General features: G+C 42.7%; 1 protein-coding gene across 3 annotated transcripts in view; it reads left to right on the top strand.

Moving 5' to 3' along the window:
- Positions 1-23,603, top strand: part of LOC139413140 (disks large homolog 5-like) — a 100,922-nt gene that overhangs the window by 26,230 nt on the left and 51,089 nt on the right. The window contains exons 3-8 of one of the 3 annotated variants that reach the window (XM_071160240.1): positions 4,996-5,149; positions 6,198-6,341; positions 13,029-13,212; positions 14,081-14,340; positions 14,427-14,625; positions 14,786-14,899. In XM_071160240.1, the coding sequence (XP_071016341.1) occupies positions 4,996-5,149; positions 6,198-6,341; positions 13,029-13,212; positions 14,081-14,340; positions 14,427-14,625; positions 14,786-14,899 (1,055 nt within the window). Of the gene's footprint in view, positions 1-4,965; positions 5,150-6,197; positions 6,342-10,926; positions 11,012-13,028; positions 13,213-14,080; positions 14,341-14,426; positions 14,626-14,785; positions 14,900-23,603 lie in introns of those variants that run through there. The other 2 variants (XM_071160233.1, XM_071160248.1) reach the window with 2 other exon arrangements.

Below are 23,603 nucleotides of genomic sequence, written 5' to 3'. Positions count from 1 at the left end.
CTGGCTACACCATATGGCTGTGGGCTACACTAGTTCATCTAGCAGACAAGGTTTGCTTAGTATTCCGTGGCATTATTTTATAGTATGAAGAATACAATTGAACATAGCCGAATAAAATAGAAAGGATATTTTCTACAAATGGTTTCCGAGAGAGTGCGGACATGCGGCTATTCTGTGTTGAGCGGTTAACAAAGAAACATGTCCTCCTATATGCGCAATTTAAGGTTATTTATGCAACGTTGGGCTATATGTTTGGATTTTTAATGCATTCTAAGGCTGCATGATGCGACTCTAATGATGATTTGAAAAAAGTAGCATGGAAGGCAGTGCAGGCTGTACACACTTCATCAGTCTCTCATTCACAATTTGACAAGCACTTGATAATATTCTCACCATGCCTCAAATTTCACGGCGGCATTCCCCTTGTGTGGCCGTAATGCCTATTTAAAAAAAACATGCCTTTTGCGGCCAGTGGCCGTTTTGCTTTTGGGCTGAATATTATAATTCCCTTCTCTGAGCTGCCGTGCTCCGAAGTACCTCACTCACATGGCTCTCTCAGATATCTCAATTCTTATTAGCCAATGCCTGTTACGTGATTGGTTCCTTCTCACAGGCATCTCAGCTAGAAGTAGACTACAAGTGAAGACCGACACATTGGGGACGCAACTGCACTTCCCTCTTATCAAATTCTGAGGCGCATATTGAAGATGTTTAGCAGAACTGTCCACATTTAGCCTAATTTTCATCAACCAACAAGGTGAGTAAGCCTAACAAACAGCAAAAGTACTAGCCTATGTCATTCTACTATGCCCCATAGTGCAAAAGTTAACATTCTATTGGTTAACTTGTCCTTCTGTGCAATAAATAAATATTCCAAACATGCTTTGGGACAGTTGTGAGATGCGATAGATCCAAAATTAATACAACCACTTGCATCAAACATTTTAAAAGCAATGAGGCTGATGCAACAGATCAGAACGTTTAGCTTAAAATGTTGATGAACTATTAGGCTATTTCTTCACATTATAAGTGCAGCAATGTGCTCACGGCAATGTTCCAAAATGAAGTTCTCAAAAGTGACCGCAAATGTGATTTATTAATGTAATCCTTTATTATAAAGGTGCATTTTTATGGTAAAAATTATCTTCCCCAAAGTTGAAACTCACGCGCCGACTATGTATGCCAGTTAGGCTCTACACCGACTGTCTTGCCTTACTGCACATGCTGGGCATCATTCACAAGCGACAATGCAGCGCTCACAAGTGATAGTCTAATATTGTCACCCGTCAGACTATTCTTGATTTAATCTTGTCTGTACATATACTAAATAATATATGTGAGATTTGTTTTGATTTAGAATGGACCATTATCATGCACCTGTATCGAAATGGGGGCAGCGGGAAACAATACACTTCATCTTTGCACTTAAATAGTGAATGGAGGACGCTTTTCCCTGTGTGGTTTATTGTCATGCCAGCCAGGTAGGCTATACTCCTGCTGTAAAGGTAAACAATGTGCTTAATATTAGGAAAATTGAGAAATAAATATAGTAGGCATAGCCTATAGAAAGCTGTTGGATCCTCTTTTTAATGAAGGAAATCACTGTTTTCTCACGCAATTGCATAACCTATTAAAATGTTGCGCAACATGAGCTCATGGTTCTCATGAACTGTTTGATTTAGATTTTCAATTATATTTGCATTGATTAGAGGGACAATAGAGTGCCAAGTACCAGGCAGTTACCATGTTTAGTAGGCTACTCATGACCAGCAGCAGCATCAGAGCTTGGAGAAGCCTAGGTACCGTGACTAAACGGTCATGTGGAATTTGACCGCAGTCATAACTTGTGACCGCCGGTTTGGCGGTAGGTAATAGTCATCGTAACAGCCCTTGGTAGGCTAACTAAACATGTCCTGTATCACACCGTAGTCATGTTTATATGATCCAGGTGTTTCACCTATAGGTGTTCATAAGGAAGATATGCAAATAAAAGGTAAAGGGATATTTGAAAGTATTAGGATAGACTATTGGCCTACAGCAGCTTAGTAGAAAAAACAAGCTTTTTATCTGTAGGTCAATAAAAGGATGGAACAAATTAGAGGTTGACTGATTAATCGGAATGCCCGATTAATTAGGGCCGATTTCGAGTTTTCATAAAATCTGAAATCGGTATTTTTGGACACCGATTTGGCCGTATTACATTGCACTCCACGAGGAGCCTGCCTGTTACGCAAATGCAGTAAGAAGCCAAGGTAAGTTGCTAGCTAGCATTAAACTTATCTTATGAAAAACAATCATTCAATCAATCATAATCACTAGTTATAACTACATATGGTTGATGATATTACTAGTTTTTCTAGCGTGTCCTGCGTTGCATATAATCGATGCGGTGCGCATTCGTGAAAAAGGACTGTCGTTGCTCCAACGTTTACCTAACCATAAACATCAATGCCTTTCTTAAAATCAATACACAAGTATATATTTTTAAACCTGCATATTTAGTTAATATTGCCTGCTAACATGAATTTATTTTAACTAGGGAAATTGTGTCACTTCTCTTGCAACAGAGTCAGGGTATATGCAGCAGTTTGGGCCGCCTGGCTCGTTGCGAACTGTGTGAAGACTATTTCTTCCTAACAAAGGCAGCCAACTTCGCCAACCGGGGGATGATTTAACAAAAGCGAATTTGCGAAAAAAGCACAATCGTTGCTGTACCTAACCATAAACATCAATGCCTTTCTTAAAATCAATACACAGAAGTATATATTTTTAAACCTGCATATTTAGCTAAAAGAAATCCAGGTTAGCAGGCAATATTAACCAGGTGAAATTGTGTCACTTCTCTTGCGTTCATTGCACGCAGAGTCAGTGTATATGCAACAGTTTGGGCCACCTGGCTCGTTGCGAACTGATTTGCCAGAATTTTACGTAATTATGACATGACATTGAAGGTTGTGCAATGTAACAGGAATATTTAAACGTATGGATGCCACCCGTTAGATAAAATACGGAACGGTTCCGTATTTCACTTAAAGAATAAACGTCTTGTTTTCGAAATGATAGTTTCCGGATTCGACCATATTAATGACCTAAGGCTCTTTTTTCTGTGTGTTATTGTGTTGTAATTAAGTCTATGATTTGATATTTGATAGAGCAGTCTGACTGAGCGATGGTAGGCAGCAGCAGGCTTGTACGCATTCATTCAAACAGCACTTTCGTGCATTTTGCCAGCAGCTCTTCAAAATGCTTTTAAGCATTGAGCCTTTTACGACTTCAAGCCTATCAACTCCCGAGATTAAGCTGGTGTAACCGATGTGAAATGGCTAGCTAGTTAGCGGGGTGCGCGCTAATAGCGTTTTCAATTGGTGACATCACTCACTCTGAGACTTGGAGTAGTTGTTCCCCTTGCTCTGCGGCTTTTGTGGAGCGATGGGTAACGATGCTTCGAGGGTGGCTGTTGTCGATGTGTTCCTGGTTCGAGCCCAGGTAGGGGCGAGGAGGGGGACGGAAGCTATACTGTTACACTGGCAATACTAAAGTGCCTATAAGAACATCCAATTGTCAAAGGTATGTGAAATACAAATGGTATAGAGAGAAGAGAGTCCTATAATAACTACAACCTAAAACTTCTTACCTGGGAATATTGAAGACTTGTGTTAAAAGGAACCACCAGCTTTCATATGTTCTCTTGTTTTGAGCAAGGATCTTAAACGTTAGCTTTTTTACATGGCACATATTGCCCTTTTACTTCCTTCTCCAACACTTTGTTTTTGCATTATTTAAACCAAATTGAACATGTTTCATTATTTATTTGAGACTAAATTGGTTTTATTGATGTGTTATATTAAGTTAAATAAGTGTTCATTCAGTATTGTTGTAATTGTCATTATTACAAATACATTTTAAAAATCGGCCGATTTAATCGGTATTGTTTTTTTTGGGCCCTCCAATAATCGGTATCGGCATTGAAAAATCCTAATCGGTCGACCTCTAGAACAAATGTCATAATCGTAGCTAAGGGAACAGGGGAAATTATTCATTTCACTGTAGACTATTAATCTTTTAATTTCTACTTCCTCAATTTACCTTTTAAATTGTCTTTTTGTACGACTACACGAATCTGTTGCTTAATGCAACGCGATAAGTGCCCCAGAGACTCTGCATAAGCCAGCCAGACAAAAAGTACCGGAAATATGTTCTATCAGATATAAATATTATCTCTAGTATGTTGCTGTCTGAGATTACCAGCATTGTTGCCTTGTGGATCTGAGGTTATTCTTGGAAAATATTAGAGGAATTTCATATCAGAATATGCTGTGCTAAAGCAGTTCTTTGTTAGTGAATTGGTTGAGAATGTCAAGGACAAGGCCTCAACCACTTTAGGTTTGTTTGTTTTGTCATAGTCCAGACTTGCTGTGGTGCATTTAATCATCATTTTCTGTCCCAGTCTGCTGGTGGTGATAACTGAGTTTTTGCACTCATATCCAACATTAATACAGTATTAGGCCAGTCTAGTAGAAGTTGACAAAGTTGCATGAGGTTCAAGTGTGGTTACTCTTTCCTGTTTGTTAGCTGAAATCCTAACTTGGGATTTATGTGCCTTATCTCAGCCTTCACCTGAATAATACATTAATGTCAACTTGCAAGTCTAATTATTGTTTATGTAAATAGCCTGTTTAACTCAAGTCAGATGTGGTAGACCTATGGCCTGTGGTAGAACCCTATTTTACCCAGAATGAGACACAGGAGAAGAATCAGATCAAGAATCACTTCAAGTTAGAGGTTATCCAATCAATTCTCGCTGAACTCTAGTGTTCTTCCAATATGAAGGACTGCGCTTATAAAATGGTTGATATTATGATGCAAGCGTCCATTTCATCTTCTCCCAACCCCTCCCCTTCCTGTCCCATGAATTCCGGTGGCGGTGAGCTGCTCTTGCCCGTGGTGACATACTCACTGTTGCAGGTTCACCCCCTGGTACCGGTAACGGCTCAGCCTCGTCTCCGCCCCCAGCCCTCAACGACAACCGGCCTGCTGGTGACAACCTGGACACCATCCTGTTCCAGCTGCGCCAGGTGACCCGTGAGAGGGACGAGCTCCGCAAGCGCCTGGCCCTGGCATCACCCGGCACCACCTTCGACGACTGCAGGTACAGACATCCTCCACCCACCACATGACTGAGGAGACGGAAAAGCAGAGTGGATAGTCTTTATTCTGTAAATCAATGTATTAATCCAACAATTGGTCAAATACAACATCTATACATATGTCTCTATGCAACAAGTAGTCAAAATGCAAGATTTAGATAGAGAATACCATCTAGCTAATCATAAAATTCAAGGAAATCAGCCATTGTTGTGCTGTCCCTAAGCACCTGAACTACATCACACGTGGTCTGCTACAATAGACACTAACATTTTGTTAATTTCTCTCTGTCAGTCATTACTTTCAGGATATTGACCTGTAGGTTTATGATTGGTCATGTTTACAAACATTTTTATGAAGCATTCTGTTTCCAGAAGCCAGTGTACAGAAACTAGAGGGATGCACAATAGTGAGTTAATCTCTCATAGGCAGACGTGCTCTCATGGAAAAGGGCTACAATCCAATGATTTTAGTCAACAAACTGCTGACACATCTATGAAGAGTAGTCTGAAAGTTGCAAAGTAGCCCTGCCTCTGACTGAGTGTATTTAAGGTCCTATCAAGTCTCTTGCCCTCCCTGTCATCTGGCTTTACGATCAGCACTGTTGACAGAAATTTATAGGCAACCATCCTGTTCAGTTTATGAAAGCCCTCGTGAGTTCCGGGTACCAGGTTGTTTAAAACTCAATTCAGAACAGGGACGCCTAGTGGATTTGAAGTGTAGGAGAGAGGTATAGTTTGACATGACTCAGTTATGACATTTGACCATTTTAATTAGAGGTACTTTGAATTTAACCAAATGTACCAAGACAATCAAATTCCAGTTTGAGTGCAAATTAGGAACCCTCCATACAGTTTGCTGAGCTCTGCAGCTCTGGGTTGACTCATGGATGCATTTCCCTTTGGGTCCTCTGCATTTTGATGCAAAGCAACTGCATGCCTTGGTTCTATCTAACTCTTATATCTAAACTGACATTGGGCTGCCCTTGTAGACCAGGTCTCAGTTGGTAGTTCTTATGTAGTGTAGCATCTTATTGTCTCGTCTCCCCAAAGGCCAAATTCCAAAGCCAGCCATGATTACGAGCGTCTGAAAAACCAGTGTATGAGGGCCATGGCAGATCTCCAGACTCTACAGAACCAACACACCAAGACTCTGAAGAGATGTGAGGAGGCCGTCAAGGAGGCTGACTTCTACCAGTGAGTACCACCATCACATCACTGGTTGGGTGGGTGGGTGGGTTGGTCGACTGACTGACTGGGTTGTTGAAAGAAAGACGTGTCATGTCTGGGTAGAGGTGGACCTTTAGTGGTCCTAGACGACACTTCCCAGCCTAATGTCAGGAATCCTCTGTTCCTCTACTGTTTCTGAATAGACTGTAATTAGATGGGAATAATGAGAGGTTGTATGGCATCATGGTTTTACTCACTTAGACTGGGGAAGTGCCTGGTGCTGCAATTACACTACACTAATTGAAAGAACATTGATGTGCTAATGGTGTGTTTTTATTGAAATGTAATGGGGATTATCTGATTTAAGGAGTTGTAGATCTGCCAACCCTGTTCAACTTTTTAGAATAAAAGACGCGCGCGGCAAATTGGAGATTCAACAAGCGCTTGTAGCACCTCTCAGAATTGCTGTTTACTTCCTCCCCACGCTCGTGCGCGCGCAGTTTGTGAGTCTATAGAAGCATTGCCTCTATAGCTAATATCAGACACTCATTCATTCTTCATCGCGCAGTCTTCTAAACTCCCCACTCCATTTCATGCCAAGATGTTTATATTACTTTTTATTATACTTATGTAATGCTTTTTGCGACGTGGATCACAGTTAGTAAGTACAGTTAGTCTATCAGGTTGCGTGATCCTTGTAATGTTACGTGGAAAATACACCTAATGGATGCAGAATTAAATGTCCATGACACTCGCGCACATGTGACCAGTTATTTTTCGTATTTGCATTTAAATGTCTTTCACTAGCAAATGTGAGTGAACTGCTGGCACTTTAAAACCCACTGAATGTCCATCTTATGTTCGCAAACGTTAACTTGAAACAATGAGAGTTTGCCTTTCCACAACACACTTTTTATGGATATCTTTAAGAAATGGCTTTCTTCTTGCCACTCTTCCATAAAGGCCAGATTTGTGCAATATACGACTGATTGTTGTCCTATGGACAGAGTCTCCCACCTCAGCTGTAGATCTCTGCAGTTCATCCAGAGTGATCATGGGCCTCTTGGCTGCATCTCTGATCAGTCTTCTCCTTGTATGAGCTGAAAGTTTAGAGGGACGGCCAAGTCTTGGTAGATTTGCAGTGGTCTGATACTCCTTCCATTTCAATATTATCGATTGCACAGTGCTCCTTGGGATGTTTAAAGCTTGGGAAATCTTTTTGTATCCAAATCCGGCTTTAAACTTCTTCACAACAGTATCTCGGACCTGCCTGGTGTGTTCCTTGTGCTTCTTGATGCTCTCTGCGCTTTTAACGGACCTCTGAGACTATCACAGGGCAGGTGCATTTATACGGAGACTTGATTACACACAGGTGGATTGTATTTATCATCATTAGTCATTTAGGTCAACATTGGATCATTCAGAGATCCTCACTGAACTTCTGGAGAGAGTTTGCTGCACTGAAAGTAAAGGGGCTGAATAATTTTGCACGCCCAATTTTTCAGTTTTTGATTTGTTAAAAAAGTTTGAAATATCCAATAAATGTCGTTCCACTTCATGATTGTGTCCCACTTGTTGTTGATTCTTCACAAAAAAATACAGTTTTATATCTTTATGTTTGAAGCCTGAAATGTGGCAAAAGGTCGCAAAGTTCAAGGGGGCCGAATACTTTCGCAAGGCACTGTATTTAACTCCATGTCCGTTGACACAAACTGTCTGTGTGTTGCAACTCGAGAATCAGGATGTTAGATTTACTCTGTGGATGTATTTTTTATTCAAATGTAAAAAATAAAATAAATCCAGGCCTATTCATTTCTGCGTACTTTTAACTCGGATCTCATACCTTCGTACATGGACAGAGAATTGCGTAGTTGTTATGCATAATGCGTCCATGTTGGCTGGTCTATCATTTATAGTCAATTGATAATGGATTGCTATCAAGTTATGTTCTATAGGCCTACCAAATGCTTTAGTCAACTGACAGTATGTGTACCTGTCATGCTTTTAATCACTTACCAGAGTAAAAAAATATATATATATAATATATTTTTAAAGCTTTATTTAACAAGGCAAGTCAGTTAAGAACAAATTCTTATTTACAATGACGGCCTAGGAACAACTGCCTGTTCATTGGCAGAACGACAGATTTTTACCTTTTCAGCTCGGGTATTCCATCTAGCAACCTTTCGGTTACTGGCCCAGCGCTCTAACCGCTAGGCTGCCTGCTGCCATAGGTAGCCTATATGTGGTAATCCATGGCATTAAATCCAGGCATGGAAGGTGTGTGCGTGCATGCAATTAAAGGGATAGTTTGTGGATACCATTTGTATGTCGCTTTGTCCAGTATGAAGGAAGTAAGGGGTAATTTTGTGAGCCACTGCTAACTAGATTAACGCAAAGATTGGAAGCTAGCTATCTGTGCCTGACTATTTCCAGTCTTTGCACCTAAGCACTGTCTCTGGGAACTAAACTCAGCAACAAAAAAAAGTCCTCTCACTGTCAACTGCGTTTATTTTCAGCCAACTTAACATGTGTAAATATTTGTATGAACATAACAAGATTCAACATGAAGACATGAACTGAACAAGTTCCACAGACATATAACTAACAGAAATGGAATAATGTGTCCCTAAACAAAGGGGGGGTAAAAAGTAACAGTCAGTATCTGGTGTGGCCACCAGCTGCATTAAGTACTGCAGTGCATCTCCTCCTCATGGACTGTACCAGATTTTCCAGTTTTTGTCGTGAGATGTTACCCCACTCTTCCACCAAGGCACCTGCAAGTTCCCGGAAATGTTTTGGGGGAATGGCCCTAGCCCTCACCCTCTGATCCAACAGGTTCCAGATGTGCTCAATGGAATTGAGATCCGGGCTCTTCGCTGGCCATGGCAGAACACTGACATTCCTGTCTTGCAGGAAATCACACACAGAACGAGCAGTATAGCTGGTGGCATTGTCATGCTGGAGGGTCATGTCAGGATGAGCCTGTAGGAAGGGTATCACATGAGGGAGGATGTCTTCCCATGCACAGTATTGAGATTGCCTGCAATGTCAACAAGCTCAGTCCGATGATGCTGTGACTCACCTCCCAAGACCATGACGGAACCTCTCTCCACGATCCCGCTCCAGAGTACATGCCTCGGTGTAACGCTCATTCCTTCGACAATAAACGCAAATCCAACCATATCCCCGGTGAGACAAAACCGCGACTCGTCAGTGAAGAGCACTTTTTTCCAGTCTTGTCTGGTCCAGTGACAGTGACGGTGATGTCTGGTGAGGACCTGCCTTACAACAGGCATACAAGCCCTCAGTCCAGCCTCTCTCAGCCTATTGCGTACAGCCTGAGCACTGATGGAGGGATTGTGCATTCCTGGTGTAACTCGGGCAGTTGTTGTTGCCATCCTCTACCTGTCCCGCAGGTGTGATGTTTGGATGTACCGATCCTGTGCAGGTTTTATTACACGTTGTCTGCCAGTGCAAGGACGATCAGCTGTCCGTCCGGTCTCCCTGTGGCGCCGTCTTAGGCGTCTCACAGTATGGACATTGCAATTTATTGCCCTGGCCACATCTGCAGTCCTCATGCCACCTTGCAGCATGCCTAAGGCACGTTCATGTAGATGAGCAGGGACCCTGGGCATCTTTCTTTTGGTAATTTTCAGAGTCAGTAGATAGGCCTCTTTAGTGTCCTAAGTTTTCTTAACTGTGACCTTAATTGCCTACCATCTGTAAGCTGTTATTTTCTTAACGACCGTTCCACAGATGCATGTTTATTAATTGTTTATGGTTCATTGCACAAGCATGGGAAACAGTGTTTAAACCCTTTACAATGAAGATCTGTGAAGTTATTTGGATTTTTAAAAATTATCTTTCAAAGACAGGGTCCTGAAAAGGGGACGTTTCTTTTTTTGTTGAGTTTACCTCTAGCTTCCTTCATACTGGACACAGAGACATAAAAATGCTATCCACGAGTCCATCTGACTCTGGGGAAGTAGAGACAGGGCTTCATTGCCAAAAGCTTCAAGTAGACCTATAGATATTCTACAATTTAAATAATGAAGCATGGTGAAGCAACGTTGCTATAGACCTAATATGTTGACCTTTAGGTTATTGGTTAGGCTACAGGGAAATACATTAGCTTATAGATAGATATATTGAAGCGGCTCAGATGTAACCTAATTGCTTTGTACTAGGTAGGTCTATCGATTGCACATAAATGAAAGTGATGTCAATCTTTAGCCTAATAATCAAACTATTATATAATTTTGTTATCTCAGTTTTCATTGCTTGCTTCGCTTGTTTATAACATTGTAAACATTTTAGTATATTTATATTCAACTATGAAGTTTTGGGCGGTCACAGAGACATCTTCATTCTTTGTCTAGCTGAGGTCTTCTGTGTGTAAAGTGACAGTGATCTAACGACACACTGAGCTGTTGTAAGAGTGCTCTGAGGCAGGCGTTACCTTACGAGCGATTTCAAGTCCACCGTTAATAAAAATGGTTTTGGGAAGCGGGCCCAGGACAGGCGTCTGTTTTTATTTATTTTTATCTCACCTTTATTTAACCAGGTAGGCCAGTTGAGAACAAGTTCTCATTTACAACTGCGACCTGGACAAGATGAAGCAAAGCAGTGCGACAGAAACAACAACAGAGTTACATGGAATAAACAAGCGTACAGTCAACACAATAGAAAAAAAAGTACGTTTATATACAGTGTGTGCAAATGGCATGAGGAGGTATGGCAATAAATAGGCCATAGGAGAGAATAATTACAATTTAGCAGATTAACACGAGTGAAAGATGAGCAGATGATGGTGTGTAAGTAGTGATACGGGTGTGCAAAAGAGCAGCAAAGTAAATAAAAACTATTTGTGGATGAGGTAGTAAGATTGGGTGGGGCTATTTACAGATGGACTATGTACAGCTGCAGCGATCGGTTAGCTGCTCAGATAGCTGAAGTTTAAAGTTAGTGAGGGAAATGTAAGTCTCCAGCTTCAGTGATTTTTGCAATTCGTTTCAGTCACTGGCAGCAGAGAACTGGAAGGAAAGGTGGCCAAATGAGGTGTTGGCTTTGGGGATGACCAGTGAGATATACCTGCTGGAGCATGTGCTACGGGTGGGTGTTGTTATCGTGACCAGTGAGCTGAGATAAGCTCGTTTGGAGTTTAGTTAACACAGTGTTCGAAGAAGGGCCAGATGTATTCAGAATGGTGTCGTCTGTGTAGAGGTGGATCAGGGAATCACCCGCAGCAAGAGCAACATCGTTGATATATACAGAGAAAAGAGTCGGCCCGAGAATTGAACCCTGTGGTACCCCCATAGAGACTGCCAGAGGTCCGGACAACAGGCCCTCCGATTTTACACACACTCTATCTGCGAAGTAGTTGGTGAACCAGCCGAGGCAGTCATTTGAGAAACTATGGCTGTTGAGTCTTGGTATAGACCTGGAAAGTATGACAGAACGTTGCAAGCTATCTCTGCAGTAGATTGCAACTCCGCCCCCGTTGGCAGTTCAGAAAATGTTGTAGTTGGGTATGGAAATCTCAGAATTTTTGTTGGCCTTCCTAAGCCAGGATTCAGACATGGCAAGGGCATCGGGGTTGGCGTAGTGTGCTAAAGCAGTGAGTAAAACAAACTTAGGGAGGAGGCTTCTGATGTTAACATGCATGAAACCAAGGCTTTTTCGATTACAGAAGTCAACAAATGAGAGTGCCTAGGGACACACATGGCCTAGGTTAGCCTCCACATCACCTGAGGAACAGAGGAGGAGTAGGATGAGGGTACGGCTAAAGGCTTGCAAAACTGGTCGTCTGGTGCGTTGGGGACAGAGAATAAAAGAAGCAGATTTCTGGGTGTGGTAGAATAGATTCAGGGCATAATGTGCAGATGGGTATGGTGGGGTGCGGGTACAGTGGAGGTAAGCCCAGGCACTGAGTGATGATAAGAGAGGTTGCATCTCTGGACATGCTGGTTATACTGGGTGAGAAAACCGCATGTGTGGGAGGTGGGACAAGGAGGTATCTAAGGCATGTACAGTGGGACTAGGGGCTCCGCAGTAAACTAAAACAATGATAATTATCCTAAACAACAGTATACAAGGCATATTGACATTTGAGAGAGACATAAAGCAATCACAGGTGTTGATTGGGAGAGCTAGCTAAGTCAACAACAACAACAACAACAGGTAAAATGGCGATGAATGGGCAGAAGGGGTCGGTTAACTACACACAGGGCCTGTGTTCGGGGCTAGGGCTGACAGATAAACAAAGGTTAACAAAGTGGAGTACCGTGATAAATGAACAGTCCAGCAGGTATCAGCTATGTAGCATTATTGGCACAATAATGGGTTTCTCTTCAATGTTTTTTTTATTTCCTGGGGGATTGAGACTTCACGTTGTTTAGATTTGAAAATCCAACAGTGTTATGGGAAGGGGGCGGCGCTCGGGAGCTCTGTGTGTGGTTGTCCATGAGGGATTTTTGTGAGACACTGAGGAGAACCAAACTTAAAACAGTAGAGCTGCCTTTTATTATCGACTCCATCGTGCCTACAACACCAAGCAGCCTGGCCAAACTCTGTAGTCAGGAGGACAGTTTGGTGTTAAGTCTGACTACCATGTGATCATGGAGAATCTCTATTCTATTCGGACCGTGTTAAGGAATGTGCCATCAGTGTCTTCCCCTCCCCCAGTTTTGACCTCTCCCTCTCGGTCTCCAGTATGCTCCACAGCCGTGTGTTAGGAGACCAGTCTCAGCTGAAGGAGGAGCTGGAGGTGTTGAGGAGAGACCACGCTCAGCTGGTCAGGGAACACAACCACCTGAAGCAGAGCTGTGAGGAGCTCCGCAGGATGCACAGTGACGGCCAGAAGGAGGTGGCTGACTTGAGGCTGCAGCAGCAAGAGGTACCATACACATCCACACACAACCACACAAGGTTGCTGTGACCTATACTTGGCTGCCGGGCTTTCACACATCCACACATCCCGGGAGTAGACTACTGCGGTGGACAGGAGACACACTGCTTGGAGATGCATACGGAGCGCTTCTGTAAAGGGCAGTGTTTGAGGACAATGTCAATGGCTCATGTAAATGGTGTGTAGACACATACCCCCCGGTACCTAGTCATCGTTCAGAGTTCTGTAAGGTCAGGGGAGGTGTTTGAACTAAGCAGCATATAGGTTTCCATCTCCTGTAAGGCTACAGACATACCTATAAATGCTGTGATGTAGTCTGGATCAATACTGCCCTGGGGTCTCACCTGCTCCCACACTAATTACCACATAGTTCAGCAAGCCTGGAGGTTATTGCATTTTAATGATGAATAGGTGATTTTACAGGCCGGCAAAATGAAACCTAGTTAGTTACACCATACTATCTTAGGCTGCGTTTACACAGGGAGTCCAATTTTGATATTTTTCCTAATTATTATTAGATCCTTTGCCAATAATCGGGCAAAATATCAGAATTGGGCTGCCTGTATAAACACAGCCTAATGGTCTTGAATAATCCATTCTGCATCTCCTCACTGTCGCCCTCTGCTGATTAACTGGTGTAAAAACTTGTTAATGTTTCCTTGTGGCTTGGTGCTTTAGAACAATAACATTGCCACACACTATCAATCTGAAGGAATGCATCTAAAAATGTTTTTAATGTGTCAACTGTATATTGTAAACCTGTTAAATTCATATTTTCACACAGAGACGGGAACTGAACATGAAATGTAGGTTTAGTTCTAAAATCATCAGCTGGATGACCGTGTCTTTCCTCCAGGTGATGAGAGAGAACGGTTCCTCCGAGGTTCTCAACAAACTGTACGACACAGCCATGGACAAGCTGGAGGGGGTGAGGAAGGAATACGATTCGCTGAGCAAACGCTACGGTGAGAAAGTTGCCAATCACAACACGGACCTGAGCAGGCTGGAGCAGGCGGAGGAAGAGAACCGACGACTACAGAAACAGATGGACACGTTGCTGAAACAACGAGACAAGGCCATACACTACCAACAACATTGCTCTACGTCCATGAGGAGGTAAACACACACTGCACAATCCACGAGAATAGTTTATACACTACAAACACCTATACAGCACTACACACCTCTCCTTCTCTCGCCAGGTTTGACTCTGTACAACAGGAGCTGGACAAGTCTTCAGCCCAGAACAAGGTGCTGCAGCGGGAGATGGAGCGGTTGCAGTCGGAGGTGATGCGCTGTAAGAACTTCCAGCTGAAGGCAGTAAAGGACTGTGAGAAGTTCAAGGAGGAGAGAGACTCTGTGTTCAACGAGTACAGGCTCATCATGAGTGAGAGGGACCAGGTCAGAGAGAAATACATTTGACTTTAAAGCCCAGTTTCTTCCTAGTCCTGGACTAAGAAATTACTTTCAATGTATAATCACCATTGAGTATGCTTCTTTTGTCCAGGAATAAAATTGTAATACTAAAATATGAAGTGGTTAATTAAATTCTGTGGTACAGGTGATCAAGGAGCTGGAAAAGCTGCAGATGGCGCTGGAGGCTGCAGAGGCCCGCCTCAAAAACACCTCTTCTGAAAGGATGGTGGCCAGCGAGGAGACGGAGGCTCTCAGACAGGTTCAGATCAATTTAGAATGGAATCAATCAGTACACCAAGCAAATCAAACACCTCTTCTGTGAGGTTAATCTATTATTTAATCCATCTATCGATCAGTTTATTACTAGACAGTCAAAACAACTAACCCGAGAGGAGGGTATTGCGTCTCTCTGACAGGTAATCATCATTAGGTTAATCAATGAATATACAGTACCAGTCAAAGGTTTGGACACACCTACTCATTCAGTGTTTTTTCTTTATTTGCACTATTTTCTACATTGTCAAATAATAGTGAAGACAACAAAACTATTAAATAACACAGAATCATCTAGTAACCCAAAAAGTGTTAAACAAATTGAAATACATTTTAGAATTTAGATTCTTCAAAGTAGCCACCCTTTGCCTTGATGATAGCTTTGCACACTCTTGGCATTCTCTAAACCAGCTTCATGAGGAATGCTTTTCCTACAGTTGTGAAGGAGTTCCCACATATGCTGAGCACTTGTTGGCTGCTTTTGCTTCCCTCTGCGGTCCAACTCATCCCAAACCATCTCAACTGGGTTGAGGTCGGTTGATTGTGGAGGCCAGATCATCTGATGCAGCACTCCATCACTCTCCTCCCTGGTCAAATAGCCTTTATACAGCCTGGAGGTGTGCTGGGTCATTGTCCTGTTGAAAAACAAATTATAGCCCCACTAAGCCCAAACCAGATGGGATGGCGTATCACTGCAGAATGCTGTGGTAGTCATACTGGTTAAGTGTGCCTTGAATTCTGAATAAATCACAGACCGTGTCAGCAGCAAAGCACCATCACACCACCTCCTTCATCCTTCATGGTGGGAACCACACATGCGGAGATCATCCGTTCACCTACTCTGCTTCTCACAAAGACATGGCAGTTCGAACCAAAAATCTCAAATTTGGACTTACAGACCAAAGGACAGATTTCCACCGGTCTAATGTCCATTGCTCGTGTTTCTTGGCCCAAGCAAGTCTCTTCTTCGTAGTGGTTTCTTTGCAGCAATTCGACCATTAAGGCCTGATTAACACAGTCTCCACTGAACAGTTGATGTTGATGTGTCTGTTACTTGAACTCTGAAGCATTTATTTGGGCTGTAATTTATGAGACTGGTAACGCTAATAATGAACTTATCCTCTGCAGCAGAGGTAACTCTGGGTCTTCCATTCCTGTGGCGCTCCTCATAGCTTGATGGTTTTTGCGACTACACTTTCAAAGTTCTTGAAATTTTCCGGATTGGTTGACCTTCATGTCTTAAAGTAATGATAGACTAGTTTATCTTAGCTTATTTGTGCTGTTCTTTTCATAATATGGACTTAGCCCTGTTTGGTAAAAGACCATTTTCTGTATACCAACCCACAACACAACTGATTGGCTCAAACGCATTAAGGAAAGAAATTCCACAAATTCACTTTTAACAGGCACACCTGTTAATTGAAATGCATTCCAGGTGACTACCTCATGAAGCTGGTTGAGAGAGTGTGCAAAGCTGTCAAGGCAAAAGGTGGTGCTAGAAGTTGATGTTATTCTTCAATAACAGACCCCAAAGCAAATCAGGTAGAGGAAAAGAGGTTTATACTTATTCAAACAGGAGGAATCATGCAGGGAGGTAGATGTGTGCATGCTCCCCTGGCCTCAATGATTCTCTACAAAACAAAGGGACAGGATCTACTTTGAAATTCAGCCCTAACCTGTACCTATTACAATTCCTTGCAATAAACTGGGCCAATGGTCAAATAACGAGTATCCTTTTTCAGGTTGTACCAATAACTACAGAAAAACCACTTTCCATTGATTGTTGATTCTAGTCCTCTGCATTGTCTATTTATCTTCGACATATTTTTACTCCCCCTAGACCATAAAACATGTCTTTAGAAAACAAAACACATTAACAAATAGACAGTATCAAAAACATTAGCAGTAACAAAATAATTCACATTACATTTCTATAAAACACAAAGGGCATATTGTACTTGCTGTTACAATAAGATTTCAAACAAAGTTATAGAAAATAAGTATTAACAGGTGTAATGATGATGTCCCTTACGATTCCTACCACATCCTGTACTAGGAGGAAACACAAAATAAAGAATTGCCAATAGAACAATTTAATATTATTGTCTTGTAGACAAGGTAATTATTCACCAAGTCCTTTAAAAGTGACCTGCTCTTCCACACTGATATCAGTCCCCCATAGATAATTATTAGAACTTATGTTCTGGCAGTCTGCCTGTAGTGAGGAATTCTTCTTCTGTTCCACTGGTTGATAAGGACTTCTCTAATGAGCACTTCACTGGTGATCTTGTATCGTTTCAAGTACAGTCCTGGATCAAGGGATATTGCTTCAGACTGTAGATTCTCATAACTTGTAACAAAGGAAACAAATGTGAAAGTAACATATCCTGGTTTCAAGATAAATTTATGTTTCATATAGATTTCCCTAAGTAAGCATGTCGTGATTTTCAGGAAGAAGTTGGACATTTCACCTAGATATCCCTAATATGATGACTGTGGTATACAGCATAGAAGCTTATCAGGTTCTGATCATCTTACTATGCTTCTTCAACAGAGATTGGCCCCCGATTGCTAATCAATCAGTTCTTTATTCTCCAAGCTCCGCTTTGTCATCAAAATGGACAACATGTATCCATTTTCCCTGGACTTTAACTGTTGACCTCATTATTAGCAAAACTTGATAAAGACCTTCCCATTTTGGCCCTGATGTCTTATCTTTTTACCATCACCCACTGTCCTGGCATGACATCATGTCCCCCCTCGGGAGTTATTCCCCACTCCTCTTTTACTTGTCTTTCTATGATTTCTCAAATCAAAATTTGTTGTGTTGTGCAGTTCCTTTCTTAGTAGGGAAGGCTTCAACCCATCGTGAAAAACGATCAACAATGACCAGCACATCTTTGTGTCCTATACAGTTGGGCAGCGTGATGTAATCAAGCTGTAGAAGTCTGAAGGGTCTTGGTGGGGCAGGCGCTCGTCATGTCTGTACTTTCACTCGTCCTTTGGTGGTGTTTTCCATACAAATGTTGCAATTCGCCACAACAGCCTCAGCATCTTTCCGCACACCAGGATTCCACCATTTGCCCAATAAACGATAAACTATCTTGTCCACACCAATGTGTCCCAAAGAGTGGATCTGTGTCACCAAGTAGGATCAGGTTGTGTTTCCACCTTGATTGAGTTTGCATCCTGCAGCCATCCATTCCCAACCTTCATCTTTTGGTGCACTGCTTTGCATATCTCTGTTGAAATGTATCTCCTAATCAGTTTAGGTGACAGAGGTGTTCTTTTGGCAGCTGCCTTGGCAGCTCTGTCAGCCAAATCATTACCATTACTCTTGTCTGTAAAGATTTTTCCCATGTGCTTTAATTTTCAAAATTGCAACTTGTCCAGGTAACTGGAGAGCATTCAGTATAGGTGAGAATGTCCATTCTTCACAGGAGCTCCCAGTGATATCATGATTCCTTTTTCCATATTTTTCCAAAATCATGGGTAACACCAAAAGCATACCTTGAGTCTGTAGATATTAGCTGTTTTTCCTTCAGCCTGTTTACGTGCTTCTGTCAAAGCCACCAATCCGCCACCTGTGCTGATGTTCCTGCAGGTAACATGCCTATCACATTGTCCGTTGTAGTAACTGCCCAGCCTGCCTTGCTCACACCCCCCTCCACAATGTTTAAAACATCTGTGTATAAGAAACTTAGCGTTTTCCAACGGCTGACTCTTAATAAACCCATCAAGGAGCTGATCCAAAACCAACTCACAACAGTCGTGTTCAAGTAATGTGGTATCTGGAGGAAGCATCAGAGTAGCTGGATAACATGGTGTGCCACATTGTATGATGTTAGGAGCCTCCACTACGTTAGTAGCGGCCATAGCTTCCTTTGTTTTGTGCAAGGTGGGGCAACACCTGTCAAGCACTCTGGTTCCATATCCAACCTTCCACACTTATTTTTCATAGTCCAAATATGATGGTTCTGAACTGTAGATCCCTGCAGTTGTCTAATTTGCCATGTCACCTTTCCTTCAGAAATGTTGAATGTAGTCAAGTTTCATGATAATATCAAGGCCTAAAATAGGTTGTTCAAATGAGCCTGCATCAATTTATTGGATCAATAGAATTTGATAATGGTTTGGTCTGTTTTATATGCCCCCCTCCACTCCTGTTGCTCTCATCTTCTTGCCTGTGTATTGAGGACATATATTTTGCATAAGATATGGGCAATACAGTGACTGCGTTCACATATATTTAATCCGATTTTCATATGTACACCACCTGAGATGGTACGAAAGAGGGGGTCTATTAGTTTCCCTCCACAGCATCCAGCAAATTCTTCTGCTGAGCCACAGAGAGCTTCTTACATTTCTGCATCAGCATTGTGTCGTTTGATGCTGTTGTATTGATTCCATTTTCCCTTACAGACCCTGCTTCTCCTGGCCATTCCTCAAAAGAAACTGTTCTTTTCCGACATTATTCCGACATCACTAGGTTTCTCTTCTGTTTCACTTGCCTTCTGGATGATAGCGGGGTGAACAGGCAGTGGCTCGGGTGGTTGTTGTCCTTGATTATCTATTTGGCCTTCTTGTGACATCGGGTGGTGTAGGTGTCCTGGAGGGCAGGTAGTTTGCCTCCGGTGATGCGTTGTGCAGACCTCACTACCCTCTGGAGAGCCTTACGGTTGTGGGCGGAGCAGTTTCCGTACCAGGCGGTGATACAGCCTGACAGGATGTTCTCGATTGTGCATCTGTAAAAGTTTGTGAGTGCTTTTGGTGACGAGCCAAATTTCTTCAGCCTCCTGAGGTTGAAGAGGTGCTGCTGTGCCTTCACCACGCTGTCTGTGGGGGTGGACCATTTCAGTTTGTCCGTGATGTGTACGCAGAGGAACTTACAACTTTCCACCTTCTCCACTACTGTCCCGTCGATGTGGATAGGGGGCTGCTCCCTCTGCTGTTTCCTGAAGTCCACGATCATCTCCTTTGTTTTGTTGACATTGTGTGTGAGGTTATTTTCCTGACACCACTCCGAGGGCTCTCACCTCCTCCCTGTAGGCCGTCTCGTCATTGTTGGTAATCAAACCTACCACTGTAGTGTCGTCTGCAAACTTGATGATTGAGTTAGAGGCGTGCATGGCCACGCAGTCATGGGGGAACATGGAGTACAGGAGAGGGCTGAGAACGCACCCTTGTGGGGTCCCAGTGTTGAGGATCAGCGGGGTGGAGATGTTACCTACCCTCCCCACCTGGGGACAGCCCGTCAGAAAGTCCAGGACCCAGTTGCACAGGGCGGAGTCGAGACCCATGGGCTCGAGCTTAATGACGGGTTTGGAGGGTACGATGGTGTTAAATGCTAAGCTGTAGTCGATGAATAGCATTCTTACATAGGTATTCCTCTTGTCCAGATGGGTTAGGGCAGTGTGATTGCGATTGCGTCGTCTGTGGACCTATTGGGGCGGTAAGCAAATTGGAGTGGGTCTAGGGTGTCAGGTAGGGTATGGTTCCTGACAGGTCTCTCAAAGCACTTCATGATGATGGAAGTGAGTGCTACGGGGGGGATAGTCATTAAGCTCAGTTACCTTCACTTTCTTGGGAACAGGAACAATGGTGGCTCTCTTGAAGCATGTGGGAATAGCAGACTGGGATAAGGATTGATTGAATATGTCCGTAAAACGCCAGCCAGCTGGTCTGCGCATGCTCTGAGGACGCGGCTAGGGATGCCGCCTGGGCCGGCAGCCTTGCGAGGGTTAACACGTTTTAAATGTTTTACTCACGTTGACTGCAGTGAAGGAGCATGTTTTGGTAGCAGGCCGTGTCAGTGGCACTGTGTTGTCTTCAAAGCGAGCAATGAAGTTGTTCTGGGCTTGAGAAATAGGCAGTTAAATTTGGGTACGTTTTTCATCCAAAAATCAAAATACTGCACCCTACACTCAACAGGTTAAAATCCCCAGCTACAATAAATGCAGCCTCAGGATTTGTGGTTTCCAGTTTACACGGCCCTGAAATAAATTAATTTGACTGTCAATGTCTGATTGGGGCGGGATATACACAACTGTGATTATGATTGAAGAGAATTCTCTTGGTAGATAATGCGGTCGACATTTGATTGTAAGGAATTCTAGGTCAGGTGAAGAAAAGGACTTGAGTTCCTGTATGTTATGATCACACCACGTCTCGTTAATCATAAGGCATACACCGCCTTCTTCTTACCAGAGAGATGTTTGTTTCGGTCGGCGCGATGCGTGAAGAAGCCAGATGGCTGTACCGACTCTGACGTGTCACAAGTGAGCCATGTTTCCGTGAAACAAAGAACGTTACAATCGCTGATGTCTCTATTTCTCAACCCATTTTCTTTCTTCTGCTAAAGCAGTTTGATAGTCTTTGTCAACGAATGAGACATTATTTATTTTTCCCCAAGCTTTTTGTATATCAGACAGATTCCATCTTTGTCAACAATGACAGAATATTTTTCTCTCGCCTTCATTTGACTTGTTAAAACCTGGCTCAAGATTATAAGAAACCACACACTGAGTAAAGGATTAACAAAATGAATTTATTCCATAAATAAGGTAAACACTCGCAACAATGATACATGACGGTCAGTAAATTAGGTATCAACTACAAAGGTATGCATGGAGAGAGGAATCTCTTGCTGAATGGGGAAACAGTGGCATTATGCAACAGCTGAGCTTTCACAGGTGTGCTCCATCAGCACTGACAACCCTCCCAGCTCTGCCCACCAATCTTCTGCAGGAAGTAAGCGTAGCAAAACCCATTGGACGGAGCAGAGAGGGGCGATTACACCCCACCCATAAAAACGGGGACCTCCTAGGTCCCTGAAACAAATTCAAATATGTTTTAACAAACAAGCAAACAAAAATATACTCCCTGGACAGCCAACCACCTAGGTCCACCACTTAACTCAACTCACACCTCCAGCTTCAGCTTCAGCAACCATGGCGCCTGGATGCAAATTAAGAAAAGGAGGAGGGAGACCGAGAGAGACCAAATTGTCGGAGAACAGACAACACCGTATTAAACAGGATGGCTAAGGAGAAGGCACACGGGACAACGCATCCGGCAAAAACATTGTCCGCCCCTTAATATTTCATTAAGCATATACAGTGCCTTGCGAAAGTATTCGGCCCCCTTGAACTTTGCGACCTTTTGCCACATTTCAGGCTTCAAACATAAAGATATAAAACTGTATTTTTTTGTGAAGAATCAACAACAAGTGGGACACAATCATGAAGTGGAACGACATTTATTGGATATTTCTAACTTTTTTAACAAATCAAAAACTGAAAACTTGGGCGTGCAAAATTATTCAGCCCCTTTACTTTCAGTGCAGCAAACTCTCTCCAGAAGTTCAGTGAGGATCGATCGAATGATCCAATGTTGACCTAAATGACTAATGATGATAAATACAATCCACCTGTGTGTAATCAAGTCTCCGTATAAATGCACCTGCACTGTGATAGTCTCAGAGGTCCGTTAAAAGCGCAGAGAGCATCATGAAGAACAAGGAACACACCAGGCAGGTCCGAGATACTGTTGTGAAGAAGTTTAAAGCCGGATTTGGATACAAAAAGATTTCCCAAGCTTTAAACATCTCAAGGAGCACTGTGCAAGCGATAATATTGAAATGGAAGGAGTATCAGACCACTGCAAATCTACCAAGACCTGGCCGTCCCTCTAAACTTTCAGCTCATACAAGGAGAAGACTGATCAGAGATGCAACCAAGAGGCCCATGATCACTCTGGATGAACTGCAGAGATCTACAGCTGAGGTGGGAGACTCTGTCCATAGGACAACAATCAGTCGTATATTGCACAAATCTGGCCTTTATGGAAGAGTGGCAAGAAGAAAGCCATTTCTTAAAGATATCTATATAAAGTGTTGTTTAAAGTTTGCCACAAGCCACCTGAGAGACACACCAAACATGTGGAAGAAGGTGCTCTGGTCAGATGAAACCAAAATTTAACTTTTTGGCAACAATGCAAAACGTTATGTTTGGCGTAAAAGCAACACAGCTGAACACACCATCCTCACTGTCAAACATGGTGGTGGCAGCATCATGGTTTGGGCCTACTTTTCTTCAGCAGGGACAGGGAAGATGGTTAAAATTGATGGGAAGATGGATGGAGCCAAATACAGGACCATTCTGGAAGAAAACCTGATGGAGTCTGCAAAAGACCTGAGACTGGGACGGAGATTTGTCTTCCAACAAGCCAATGATCCAAAACATAAAGCAAAATCTACAATGGAATGGTTCAAAAATAAACATATTCAGGTGTTAGAATGGCCAAGTCAAAGTCCAGACCTGAATCCAATCGAGAATCTGTGGAAAGAACTGAAAACTGCTGTTCACAAATGCTCTCCATCCAACCTCACTGAGCTCGAGCTGTTTTGCAAGGAGGAATGGGAAAAAAATTCAGTCTCTCGATGTGCAAAACTGATAGAGACATACCCCAAGCGACTTACAGCTGTAATCGCAGCAAAAGGTGGCGCTACAAAGTATTAACTTAAGGGGGCTGAATAATTTTGCACGCCCAAGTTTTTGATTTGTTAAAAAAGTTTGAAATATCCAATAAATGTCGTTCCACTTCATGATTGTGTCCCACTTGTTGTTGATTCTTCACAAAAAAATACAGTTTTATATCTTTATGTTTGAAGCCTGAAATGTGGCAAAAGG

This window comes from Oncorhynchus clarkii, chromosome 1, assembly GCF_045791955.1.
Source record: "Oncorhynchus clarkii lewisi isolate Uvic-CL-2024 chromosome 1, UVic_Ocla_1.0, whole genome shotgun sequence".
Taxonomy (NCBI): domain Eukaryota; kingdom Metazoa; phylum Chordata; class Actinopteri; order Salmoniformes; family Salmonidae; genus Oncorhynchus; species Oncorhynchus clarkii.
Note: the sequence above shows the minus strand (reverse complement) of the source record. Positions and strands in the feature narration are given on the sequence as shown.